At 43.2% G+C, this 14,487-nt stretch overlaps 1 protein-coding gene across 1 annotated transcript in view; it reads right to left on the bottom strand.

Moving 5' to 3' along the window:
- Positions 1 to 14,487, bottom strand: part of hdac8 (histone deacetylase 8) — a 42,876-nt gene that overhangs the window by 9,398 nt on the left and 18,991 nt on the right. Inside the window, exon 10 of the mRNA XM_084165498.1 lies at positions 10,804 to 10,909. Coding sequence (XP_084021624.1) covers positions 10,804 to 10,909 — 106 coding nt within the window. The remainder of the gene's footprint in view (positions 1 to 10,803; positions 10,910 to 14,487) is intronic.

Genomic DNA, 14,487 nt, shown 5'->3' with positions numbered 1-14,487 from the left:
ATTTGCGAATAATCGCACCAACTGTTGTCACCTTCTCACCAAGCTGCTTGGCAATGGTCTTGTAGCCCATTCCAGCCTTGTGTAGGTCTACAATCTTGTCCCTGACATCCTTGGAGAGCTCTTTAGTCTTGGCCATGGTGGAGAGTTTGGAATCTGATTGATTGATTGCTTCTGTGGACAGGTGTCTTTTATACAGGTAACAAACTGAGATTAGGAGCACTCCCTTTAAGAGTGTGCTCCTAATCTCAGCTCGTTACCTGTATAAAAGACACCTGGGAGCCAGAAATATTTCTGATTGAGAGTGGGTCAAATACTTATTTCCCTCATTAAAATGCAAATCAATTTATAACATTTTTGACATGCGTTTATCTGGATTTTTTTGTTGTTATTCTGTCTCTCACTGTTCAAATAAACCTACCATTAAAATTATAGACTGATCATTTCTTTGTCAGTGGGCAAACGTACAAAATCAGCAGGGGATCAAATACTTTTTTCCCTCACTGTATGTATATGTATATATGTATATATATGAATATATATATTTGCGAGGGAAAAAAAACTAATGGGGGATTGAAAGTGATGCAGACAATTACATTGATGGAAGTTACAATCTATTTGCAATATTAAAGCTGATCTACCCCCTAAAAAAAAAAGAAACACAAAAAATATATATATATAAACCTCCCTGGTCTTGAATCTGTGTTTGAAATTCACTGCTCGACTGAGGGACCTTACAGATAATTGTATGTGTGGTGTACAGAGATTAGTTAGTCATTCAAAAATCATGTTAAAAATCATTATTGCACACAGAAAGAGTCCATGTAAGCACATTTTCCTCATGAACTTATTTAGGCTTGGCATAACAAAGGGGTTGAGACTTATTGATTCAAGACATTTAAGCTTTTCCTTTTTTATTAATTAGTTTTAAAAAATCTAAAACGTAATTCTACTTTGACATTATAGGGTATTATGTGTAGGTCAGTGACACAAAATCTCAATTTAATCAATGTTAAATGCAGGCTGTAACATAACAATACGTGGAAAAAGTTAAGGGTTGTGAATACTTTCTGAAGGCACTGTATATATAGTTTTTTGACAAACAACCATTTTATAGAGCCATGGCTAGGTTTCCTGTTTGCATTGCAGTGTGTGTGTGTTTGGTAAACCCTTCATTATAACCTGTCCTGCTGCATATGCTTAAAAGCCAGCCTGAGCCAACAGACTAGGGGGTTTGCATTGCAGTGTCTGTGTTTGCATTGCCAAGCATCCATTCCAATCAGCGCTTGGCAAAAAGCAACCATGTTTTCTATCCCTCTATTTTTAAACCAAGCTCAGAGTCTCGTAAATGTCCTCCAGATGTAGCTTGGAAATTCCGGTAAAGTGACGAGCAGTGAGCAGCGGTATTTACTACCCGAGTGTGTTAATCAATCGCAGCTCGTCTTCGACAACTCTCTGGGAGCGAAGCGTTTGTCATGTCATCAAACACACACACACACTTTTATCATCTCCTGGAACATTAATGAGAAAGCTGTCGGAGCCCTCACAAAAAAACCAAACAAAAAAACAACGTATCTCCCACCCTTGGCCGTGTACGGCTGCTGCCTGCTAGGGCAGGGAATTGCTAGGGACCTCACGACATTATCAATATAATTAGGTGCCGATACAATATGTATTGCGATTCTATATGCATTGCGATTTGATCCTGTGATTTTTTAACGATTTGATGTTCCAAACATATTGCTCACCATACAGTGCACTCGGAAAGTATTCAGACATCTTGACTTTTTCCACATTTTGTTACGTTACAGCCTTATTCTAAAATTTATTGAAAAAAAAAAAAAATGTCCTTCATCAACCTACACACAATACCCCATAATGACAAAGCAAAAACAGGTGTTTAGACATTTTTGCAAAAATAAAATAAAAACTAAGGAAATTTCACATTTACATAAGTATTTGACAGTGATTCCAGCCTCGAGTCTTCTTCGGTATGACGCTACAAGCTTGGCACACCTGTATTTGGAGAGTTTCTTCCATTCTTCTCTGAAGATCCTCTCAAGCTCTGTCAGGTTGGATGGGGAGCGTCGCTGTATAGCTATTTTCAGGTCTCGCCAGAGACATTCAAAATCGGGTTCAAGTCCGGGCTCTTGCTGGGCCACTCAAGGACATTCAGAAACTTGTCCCGAAGCCACTCCTGCGTTTTCTTGGCTGTGTGCTTAGGGTCGTTGTCCTGTTGGAAGGTGAACCTTCGCCCCAGTCTTTGGTCCTGAGCGCTCTGAAGCATTTTTTCATCAAGGATCTCTCTGTACTTTGCTCCTTTCATCGTTCCTTCGATCCTGACTAGTCTCCCAGTCCCTGCCGCTGAAAAACATCCCCACAGCATGATTCTGCCACCACCATGCTTCACCGTAGGGATGGTGCCAGGTTCCTCCAGACATGACGCTTGGCATTCAGGCCAAAGAGTTCAATCTTGGTTTAATCAGAGAACCAGATAACCTTATTTTTCATGGTCTGAGAGTCCTTTAGGTGCCTTTTGGCAAACTCCAAGCGGGCTGTCATGTGCCTTTAACTGAGGAGTGGCTTTCGTCTGGCCACTCTTCCATAAAGGCCTGACTGGTGGAGTGCTGCAGAGATGGTTGTCCTTCTGGAAGGTTCTTCCATCTCCACAGAGGAACTCTGGAGCTCTGTCTTAGTGACCATCGGGTTCTTGGTCACCTCCCTGACTAAGGCCCTTCTCCCCCGATTGTGCATCGACACCAGGGGAGCAAATTTCACTTGTCCCCCCCACATTCTGAAATTGCATTTTAGCCACCCCCCCAGTTTTATCATTTGAATGTTATACAAAACGAGGCAACGGTGTGCTTTAGGACCATGGGGACGCCTCCGAGCGGTCGAGGTGGCTGTTTGGAGTGTTTATCCGACTGGATTAAAAAAATAAAGTCCCCCCCCACTTCTAAAACCAAAGTTGCGCCCCTGCTCGACACAATCCTGTCTCGGAGCTCTACCAACCTCATGGTTTGGTTTTTGCTCTGACATACACTGTCAACAGTGGGACCTTACATAGACAGGTGTGTGCCTTTCCAAATCAAGTCCAATCAATTAACTGTACCAAGGTGGACTCCAATCAAGTGGTAGAAACAACTCAAGGATGATCAATGGAAACAGGATGCAAAGGGTCTGAATACTTATGTAAATAAGGTATGTTTTGTATTTTTTAAATACATTTGCTTACATTTCTAAAAACCAGTTTTCGCTTTGTCATTATGGGGTATTGTGTGTAGATTGATGAGGAAAATGTTTTATTGTATCCATTTTAGAATAAGGCTGTAACATAACAAGATCTGGAAAATGTCAAGGGCTCTGAATACTTTCCGAATGCACTGCTGCAGAGGGACGAGAGAGTTGGCACTATGCATTGGGGCAGGTAGCGTTCTCCTGGCATCTGCCAAACCCAGATTAATTAGTCGGACTGCCAGATGGTAAAGCGTGATCCAGAGAACGCGATTCCACTGCTCCAGAGTCTAATGGCGGTGAGCTTTACACCACTCCAGCCGACACTTGGCATTGCACATGGTAAACTTAGGCTTGTGTGCGGCTGCTCGGCCATGGAAACCCATTTCAGGAAGCTGCCAACGAACAGTTATTGTGCTGACGTTGCTTCCAAAGGAAGTTTGTAACTCGGTAGTGAGTGTTGCAACAGAGGACAGACGATTTTTACGTGCTACAGCACTCGGCGGTCCCGTTCTGTGAGCTTGTTTGGTCTACCACTTCACGCCTGAGCCATTGTTGCTCCTAGACGTTTCCACTTCACAATAATAGCACTTACAGTTGACCGGGGCAGCTCTAGCAGGGCAGAAATTTGACAAACTGACTTGTTGGAAAGCTGACATCCTATAACGGTGCCCTGTTGCAAGTCACTGAGCTCTTCAGTAAGGCCATTCTACTGCCAATGTTTGTCTATGGAGATTGCATGGCTGTGCGCTCAATTTTATACACCTGTCAGCAACGGGTGTGGCTGAAATAGCAGAATCCACTCATGTGAAGCCTCGTAAACATGAGACTACGCCGTAAATAAACCGATAAACAAACAGCGGAGAGAGACGGTTCCTGCCGCTGCCGTCATGCGGTTTTACTCTTATGAAAACGTCCTGTTTAATGAATTAATCTCAGCCGGTAATTTGGCAGTGCGCCCAATGGAGACGGCAAAGGTAACGGTTTTATCCCCTCCTAGTCGTTGAAGTCTTTCCCAAATGGCCACCAAGGACATATTGACAGACAGCTGATTTAAAAGTGTGATTTAAAGTTCGCAATCACATTCAGAAGGAAACTTCTACGGAGCAATCAGTCACACACACACCACACGCAAACAAGTCATTTTACTTCAGCCTTCCCGCGGGGCTCATAACTGCCCGTGGTCGCTCCACATAAAAGCTATTAAAACTAATATAAACCTTAACGGCAAGACTCAAGGTGTCTGTTGATGGCTGATGCTGTGATAACTGTACCTCTGTGCAGTGGTGGTGATACAGACGCTGAAATGCCAGTGCAGTAGACCACATTGCCAGGCCACAGTGTGTGTGCATTCGTGTGTCAAGACTCAAGCTCCCGGCTCATGGTGTGATAACCTAAGCCTGTGCGGTGCTGTCTGTTTCCAGGCCTGACATACACAGTTAAAATGGCTTCCATTGTTTGGGACCAATGGTTGTAATCATTGGTTTCCCTAGATTGGGAACTCTGGTAAACATTAGCTTCCAGTCTACACTCTGGCACAGCTGCCCAGCAACCACATCCTGCTCTCAACTGGTACCACAGTTGTCTGTATGTGGTATGTTTCTCTCACACAATCTCTCTCACACAACATGGTTGAGGTGGTGGGTGTGTTTTATTGTCACATACACAGGGTAAAACCAAGACCCCCTGAACCCCCCAGTCACAGAAAAAAGAAGGAATAGGTGAGAGAGAAAAGAAATGAACGGATGGAGGAAGGACATCACCTTCATTTAAATGCATGGATTGAATTCCCATCAGAAAGACAAAAAAGAGAGATAGAGGAAAGGAAACAAGGGATCTTTGAACTGAAGGAGCAGATGTGACACTAGACCGACCGCACATTCTGTCTGCCTTTCATTTTACCCCTCTATCCTTCCTTCCCCCGCTCCATCCGCTGATGGAACTGTGTTGTTTTCCACAGGTCAGTGATCTGGTTCCATTTTGGTCCCTAGACCCCATATGCTAGCTCCTATTCCCCAGCCTAAGCCTCCTACTCCCTAGCATAGGCCTCCTACTACTCCCTAGACCAGGGATGGGCCAGCCCTGAAGGCAGGGTTAAGACAGGGACACCCCCATACCTCCACTAATCACTAAAATTATTATTGTCGATCAACAATGACAAGCCACCAGGGATGGATGGAACATTACTGAGGATAATAGCGGACGATATTGCCACATCTTCAATTTAAACCTACTAGAAAGTGTGTGCCCTCAGGCCTGAAGGGAAGCAAAAGTTATTCCCCTACCTAAGAATAGTAAAGCCCCTTTAACTGGCTCAAATAGCCGACCAATCAGCCTGTTACCAACCCTTAGTAAACTTTTGGGAAAACATTTGTTGGACCAGATAAAATGCTATTTTACAGACTTTCAGCACACTTATAGGGAAGGACATTCAACAAGCACAGCATTACGCAAATGACTGACGATTGGCTGAGAGAAATTGATGATAAAAAGACTGTGGGGGCTTCTTTGTTAGACTTCAGTGCGACTTTTGACATTATCGCTCATAGTCTGTTGCTGGAAAAACGTATGTGTTATGGCTTTACACCCCCTGCTATATTGTGGATAAAGAGTTACCTGTCTAACAGAACACAGAGGGTGTTCTTTAATGGAAGCCTTTCCAACAAAATCCAGGTAGAATCAGGAATTCCCCAGGGCAGCTGTCTAGGCCCCATTACTTTTTTCAATCTTTACTAACGACATGCCACTGGCTTTGAGTAAAGCCAGTGTGTCTATGTATGCGGATGTCAACACTATACACGTCAGCTACCACAGCGACTGAAATGCCAGCAACACTTAACAAAGAGCTGCAGTTCGTTTCAGAATGGGTGGCAAGGAATAAGTTAGTCCTAAATATTTCAAAAACTAAAAGCATTGTATTTGGGACAAATCATTTACTAAACCCTAAACCTCAACTAAATCTTGTAATGAATAATGTGGAAATTGAGCAAGTTGAGGAGACTAAATTGCTTGGAGTAACCCTGGATTGTAAACTGTCATGGTCAAAACATATTGATACAACAGTAGCTAGGATGGGGAGAAGTCTGTCTATAATAAAGCACTGCTCTGCATTCTTAACAGCACTATCAACAAGGCAGGTCCTACAGACCCTAGGTTTGTCACACCTGGATTACTGTTCAGTCGTGTGGTCAGGTGCCACAAAGAGGGATTTAGGAAAATTGCAATTGGCTCAGAACAGGGCAGCACGGCTGGCCCTTGGATGTACACAGAGAGCTAACATTAATAATATGCATGGCAATCTCTCCTGGCTCAGAGTGGAGGAGAGATTGACTTCATCACTACTTGTATTTGTGAGAGGTATTGGCATGTTGAATGAACCGAGCTCTCTGTTTGAACTACTGGCACACAACTCGGACACCCATGCATACCCCACAAGACATGCCACCAGAGGTCTCTTCACAGTCCCCAAGTCAAGAACAGACTATGGGAGGCGCACAGTACTACATATAGCCATGACTACATGGAACTGTATTCCACATCAAGTAACTCATGCCAGCAGTAAAATTAAGATTTAAAAAACAGATAACAATACACCTTATAGAACTGCGGGGACTGTGAAACAACACACACATAGACACATGCATACAAACACACAATAACATACGCACTATTCACACATGTACACATGGATTTTGTGTTATAGATACAGTGGGGGAAAAAAGTATTTAGTCAGCCACCAATTGTGCAAGTTCTCCCACTTAAAAAGATGAGAGAGGCCTGTAATTTCCATCATAGGTACACGTCAACTATGACAGACAAATTGAGGGGGGAAAAATCCAGCAAATCACATTGTAGGATTTTTAATGAATTTATTTGCAAATTATGGTGGAAAATAAGTATTTGGTCACCTACAAACAAGCAAGATTTCTGGCTCTCACAGACCTGTAACTTCTTCTTTAAGAGGCTCCTCTGTCCTCCACTCGTTACCTGTATTAATGGCACCTGTTTGAACTTGTTATCAGTATAAAAGACACCTGTCCACAACCTCAAACAGTCACACTCCAAACTCCACTATGGCCAAGACCAAAGAGCTGTCAAAGGACACCAGAAACAAAATTGTAGACCTGCACCAGGCTGGGAAGACTGCATCTGCAATAGGTAAGCAGCTTGGTTTGAAGAAATCAACTGTGTGAGCAATTATTAGGAAATGGAAGACATACAAGACCACTGATAATCTCCCTCGATCTGGGGCTCCACGCAAGATCTCACCCCGTGGGGTCAAAATGATCACAAGAACGGTGAGCAAAAATCCCAGAACCACACGGGGGGACCTAGTGAATGACCTGCAGAGAGCTGGGACCAAAGTAACAAAGCCTACCATCAGTAACACACTACGCCGCCAGGGACTCAAATCCTGCAGTGCCAGACGTGTCCCCCTGCTTAAGCCAGTACATGTCCAGGCCCATCTGAAGTTTGCTAGAGTGCATTTGGATGATCCAGAAGAGGATTGGGAGAATGTCATATGGTCAGATGAAACCAAAATAGAACTTTTTGGTAAAAACTCAACTCGTCGTGTTTGGAGGACAAAGAATGCTGAGTTGCATCCAAAGAACACCATACCTACTGTGAAGCATGGGGGTGGAAACATCATGCTTTGGGGCTGTTTTTCTGCAAAGGGACCAGGACGACTGATCCGTGTAAAGGAAAGAATGAATGGGGCCATGTATCGTGAGATTTTGAGTGAAAACCTCCTTCCATCAGCAAGGGCATTGAAGAAGAAACGTGGCTGGGTCTTTCAGCATGACAATGATCCCAAACACACCGCCCGGGCAATGAAGGAGTGGCTTCGTAAGAAGCATTTCAAGGTCCTGGAGTGGCCTAGCCAGTCTCCAGATCTCAACCCCATAGAAAATCTTTGGAGGGAGTTGAAAGTCTGTGTTGCCCAGCGACAGCCCCAAAACATCACTGCTCTAGAGGAGATCTGCATGGAGGAATGGGCCAAAATACCAGCAACAGTGTGTGAAAACCTTGTGAAGACTTACAGAAAATGTTTGACCTGTGTCATTGCCAACAAAGGGTATATAACAAAGTATTGAGAAACTTTTGTTATTGACCAAATACTTTTTTTCCACCATAATTTGCAAATAAATTCATTAAAACTCCTACAATGTGATTTTCTGGATTTTTTTTTCTCATTTTGTCTGTCATAGTTGATGTGTACCTATGATGAAAATTACAGGCCTCTCTCATCTTTTTAAGTGGGAGAACTTGCACAATTGGTGGCTGACTAAATACTTTTTTCCCCCACTGTATGTGGTAGTAGAGTAGAGGCCTGAGGGCACACACTTAATATGTTGTGAAATCTGTTATGAATGTATTGTAATGTTTTTAAAATGTATAACAGGAATAAATACAAATACAAATCACCCTGCTTCTACTCCCTAGCCCCGAGTCTATCCCAACCAACCAACCCACTGCTGGTCCCCCTGGAGTAGTGTAGCGTGGCTGTCAGCAGCATATATACCAAAAGACCACGACACATTCCACACACACACACCCCTATCCAGAGTGAACGACAGGCTAGAAGGTGAGACAGGTGTCGACACTCTAGTACACATATACACAGACAATGACAAATATGTGTACATCGAAACTTGTTCACCCACACATACAGATTTAGTATCAAAATTGGACAATTTGAGTATTTGAGTGCGTTTGTCAGTATGATGAATTTGGCTCTAATGTTTCACCACCCATCACCCCCATTTCTCCAGTCATAACAGAGAGAGGAGTGTTTGACATTCTGATTAACCGGAAACATTAAACACACATCCGTGTTTTCACCACAGCCAGAACAGAACACACCAGGCTGACGACTGTTGGGCCTGTGCCCTCCCAAAGAAGAGGGGGTCAGGGAGTGTGTGTGTATATGTGGAGGTTGGGGGATGAGTTTTAGGTGAGGGATAGAGTTGTCTCCTTGGGGTGCTGACAACACACCCTGCTGTGTTAACTGTGGGGGCCATATGGGGGCACACACACACACTTGTTGTCACGATACCCGAATTCTGACTTTGATACCAATACCAGGTTGAGTATGACGACACTCTACACCATCACGATATCATGGCAAAAAAAGGCATATTAGCCAATGTCACAGAATGGCACTTGATCCAGACAGATCTTGAGTTCAATATTATTACATTTGAAATGTTTGATGTCCATTTTTCAGACTGCCATGTATGCATTAATGAATCAATTATACAATCAATTTGACTTTGTTTTTACCAATCTAACTACATAATGGTAATCATGTATTTGAATGGTAAATCTCTGTTCATAAACTGGGTAAATCAAGACTTAGCCTAGGCCAATTCACAATAAAGGTGAATGCATATTCAATAGGACTGTGTGCATGCATTGAATTATTGAGCTTGTTTTGGCTGATTTCAAGAGGCTACAGATGAAAAACAATCCGTTTCCTTTCCATTTGGGACTTATTTTATTGTACTGATTAACAACATTTGCATAGAAGCAATCTCTTCTTTTATTAAAGTGCGTGCTGTCTCTTTAAGACCTAATGACTTCATTCACATACACACACAGTGAGAGAGACAGGAGAGAATAAGTTAATTAATAACGTTTTCGGCAATAAATGTGGTTTTTGGTGACAATCAGCTTTGAAATCAGCATATTTTGCAACTTAATTACAAACAAAGTACTAGGGTAGTGAATTGATGCTTGCTTTAGCTGTAAGCTAGCAAGTAAAGTTAGCCTACAAAGCTGGAAGCTACCGGTATCTTCTTGCGTTGTAAAGTGTTCTAGCCTGTAATGGACATTGTTTTGAGAACAGTAATTAACAGTTTCAACATTACTACATGCTGTTTTGCATTATTCAATTTATGTTAACTTATGCGCAGCATAAGTGGTGATGCAGCCCAGATTCCCAGTGAGTGCAGTGGTTCCTCAAGACAGGCTAGAGCTAGCAATGAGTAAGTGGAGCAGGCACAGCGCAATAAGGGGACATCGGCTGCTCTGATAGACAGATTTTATCCTCTCTCAATCAGTAGATGTCGTGAGAAACACTTGACAGAAGTACCGAAAGTAACTAAAATTCTAGTACCAAACCGTTTTTCAGGTTCTAGCATAGAAAAAGTACAGAAGTTTCGGTATACCGTGCAACACACACACACACACACACACACACAGAGCTCTGGTCTTTAATGTCTGTCTTTTTTTCCACCTTTCTTTAACCAGGTAAGCCAGTTGAGAACAAGTTCTCATTTACAACTGCGACCTGGCCAAGATAAAGCAACTCTGAGGGTCTGGACATTTAAATAAAATAACCCTGTCTTTAAACTAAAGCAGTCCCATCTGGACTCAACAGTCAGCAAATGACACCATTTGGTGTGTGTGACAGAGAGAGTGGTCAAAGTTTGACCATTTGTTGCTTGTGAGTGGTTTCTCTAAGAGTGTCTGACCGTTATGTTTCTTGGTAGTGGTCGTGACATAATTGCTAACGCTAGAGAGCGGTGTGAGTGTGTGTGTTCAGGCTGTGGTTATGCCGTCTGATACCTTTGATGGTGGAGATGACCTTGTCCAGGTGTTTGGTCTCGTTGCGGTCCGGTCGACAGCTGGGACTGATCTCCAAGGAGTAGTCAGGACCGTACTCTGTGAAGAACTGAAGTAAACAACAACATAAACAACCACAGTGTAGAACAGCTTTAAAACCAAAAACAACAAGACTTGGGTTCAAATGTAAGAAGTGGTGCGGGAAACAAACTAAACGAGAGAATAGTGCTAAATCAATGAGAAGAACTCGTCTAGGAACAGATTTGAAACCAAACACAACCAACTGCTGAGAGCGGAGAGTTAACGTGTAAGAACTGGTCCAGGAAATTAAAAACAAACAAACAAGAGAGAGATGCGTTAGCCACAGTGCAGAACTGGTCTAGGAAACAAATAACATCCACAAACAAGCATAGAGAGTTGTGAAGAACTGGTCTAGGAACAGACGCCAAACACTACAAACACCACTTTAAACCAAAACAAGGGAGTAAAGTTAACACGTTAACTTGTAAGAACTGGTTCAGGAAAGACAAACTAAAGGAAACACAGAGTGAGTTAACCACAACAGCGTCACGTTGAGGGAATTTTGCAAGTGAAAGACGTGATGAAGCAGCAAGAGATGATTTCATTTCAAAGCGATGCTATCTTGATGAGACGACAACCCCCCCCCCCCCCCCCCCCCCCGGAACTGTCACGTAAATCTGACATAGCGCTGGTACAAAAAAATCAATTGGAAAATTAACATTTCCCTGTAGGGATAATATTGATCAATTATGTTTCAATTAGCAATACATTATGTTGTCTCTATATGGGAACAACATAGGTACGCCAGGAGACATGGAGTGTACACACACACACTTTAACACAAGCTCACACACACTCCCACTCTGGCACAGCTGTGTGTGTATGTTCCTGCTCATTTGAAATACACTGGGTGCTTTGTCTTTGTCAAATAGCTGTTTTGGGGTTTCATAGTGGTTCAGTCAGAGTGTGTGTGTGTGTATCAGTGTGTTTGTTTCAGTGTGTGTGTGTGTGTGTTTACATTTGAGTAATTTAGCAGACCCTCGTGTGTGTGCGCGCACGTCTGTTCCCAATTACCCCCATTGAGTTTCTCTGGTACACCTCCCTCCAGTCCTGATGCAACTCAACATGCAAGGGATTACTAAAAACAGGAAACACACAGATGACCAATTTTCCCATGAACCTAACGCTCTCATAGTAGTACAGTCCTGTCTCCTGCTGTGTGTGTGTGTGTGTGTATATGTGTGTCTCCTGCTGTCAGGATATTTGGGTTGGAATGGAACTACAGTACTGAGATGAGGGGGGACTGGGGAGAGAAGGGGGAGGGATAGGGGGACAGAGATCAAGAGGAGGGAAACTAGAGAGGAAGAACTGGGGGAGACTGGAGCGGGGGGGTGGGGGGGGTGGAGACAAGGAGGACAGGGATGGGGTGAGGTCAAGGAGGACAGAATAGGGGACTGACTGACAATTTGGACTGGATCATAACCCACTGATATCGGAATAGGGGAAGGGGATTGAATGAGGGGGACAATAGACAGAAAAATAGGGTGACGAGAGACCAAAAAGATGGACAGAATGATTGGGTGAAGAGATACAAGTACAGCGGGGAAAAAAAGTATTTAGTCAGCCACCAATTGTGCAAATTCTCCCACTTAAAAAGATGAGAGAGGCCTGTAATTTTCATCATAGGTACACGTCAACTATGACAGACAAATTGAGAAAAAAAAATCCAGAAAATCACATTGTAGGATTTTTAATGAATTTATTAGCAAATTATGGTGGAAAATAAGTATTTGGTCACCTACAAACAAGCAAGATTTCTGGCTCTCACAGACCTCCACTCGTTACCTGTATTAATGGCACCTGTTTGAACTTGTTATCAGTATAAAAGACACCTGTCCACAACCTCAAACAGTCACACTCCAAACTCCACTGTGGCCAAGACCAAAGAGCTGTCAAAGGACACCAGAAACAAAATTGTAGACCTGCACCAGGCTGGGAAGACTGAATCTGCAATAGGTAAGCAGCTTGGTTTGAAGAAATCAACTGTGGGAGCAATTATTAGGAAATGGAAGACATACAAGACCACGCAAGATCTCACCCCGTGGGGTCAAAATGATCACAAGAACGGTGAGCAAAAATCCCAGAACCACACGGGGGGACCTAGTGAATGACCTGCAGAGAGCTGGGACCAAAGTAACAAAGCCTACCATCAGTAACACACTACGCCACCAGGTAAGCCAGTACATGTCCAGGCCCGTCTGAAGTTTGCTAGAGTGCATTTGGATGATCCAGAAGAGGATTGGGAGAATGTCATATGGTCAGATGAAACCAAAATATAACTTTTTGGTAAAAACTCAACTCGTCGTGTTTGGAGGACAAAGAATGCTGAGTTGCATCCAAAGAACACCATACCTACTGTGAAGCATGGGGGTGGAAACATCATGCTTTGGGGCTGTTTTTCTGCAAAGGGACCAGGATGACTGATCCGTGTAAAGGAAAGAATGAATGGGGCCATGTATCGTGAGATTTTGAGTGAAAACCTCCTTCCATCAGCAAGGGCATTGAAGATGAAACGTGGCTGGGTCTTTCAGCATGACAATGATCCCAAACACACCGGAGGAATGGGCCAAAATACCAGCAACAGTGTGTGAAAACCTTGTGAAGACTTACAGAAAACGTTTGACCTGTGTCATTGCCAACAAAGGGTATATAACAAAGTATTGAGAAACTTTTGTTATTGACCAAATACTTATTTTCCACCATAATTTGCAAATAAATTCATAAAAAATCCTACAATGTGATTTTCTGGATTTTTGTTTTCTCATTTTGTCTGTCATAGTTGACGTGTACCTATGATGAAAATTACAGGCCTCTCTCATCTTTTTAAGTGGGAGAACTTGCACAATTGGTGGCTGACTAAATACTTTTCCCCCCCACTGTATATAAGAAATGGGGATAGGGTAAGACGAAAGGGCTGAGAGCTCCATGTAGCTCAGTTGGTAGAGCATGGCGCTTGCAACGCCAGGGTTGTGGGTTCCTTTCCCACGGGGGGCCAGTATGAAAAATGTATGCACTCACTAACTGTCAGTCGCTCTGGATAAGAGCGTCTGCTAAGTGACTAAAATGTAAATGTAAGCTCAATCCCCATAGGCTCCATGTCAAAATACCCAACATGCTCAAATGTCATATCATAGCCCAGATAAATGTACCATAGTGTAACTAAATCCCCCACACCACACTCTCTTCCCTGTCTCTCTCCCAGTCTTTTTCTCTCTCTCCCCTTCTCCCTCTCCATCTTTCTCTCCTTCTGTCTGTGTTTGGTTGTTTGGAGAGAGACTAGCCTTGGCCAGAATAGAAAAGGAATCCAACCCTTGTTTATTGTTCCTGTTCTCCTCTACATCTCAGAAATGCCTACAACTCCAGATACATAGAGTCAATGTTGTGGAAAAAGCTCTGGGAAAACAAATCGATGAGTTCCTAATAAATGTCAACAGAGTCACATAGCGCACGTAGGCCCGTCTCTGATTCTCTGCAGTCCTACAACTGAGGTCTCTCCGTCTCTCATTCTCTGCAGTCCTACAACTGAGGTCTCTCCCTCTCTCATTCTCTGTAGTCCTACAACTGAGGTCTCTCCGTCTCTCATTCTCTGTAGTCCTACAACTGAGG

This window comes from Coregonus lavaretus (assembly GCF_964263955.1).
Source record: "Coregonus lavaretus genome assembly, chromosome: 7".
In the NCBI taxonomy this organism is placed as follows: domain Eukaryota; kingdom Metazoa; phylum Chordata; class Actinopteri; order Salmoniformes; family Salmonidae; genus Coregonus; species Coregonus lavaretus.
This window is presented reverse-complemented; position numbering and strand designations above follow the sequence as displayed.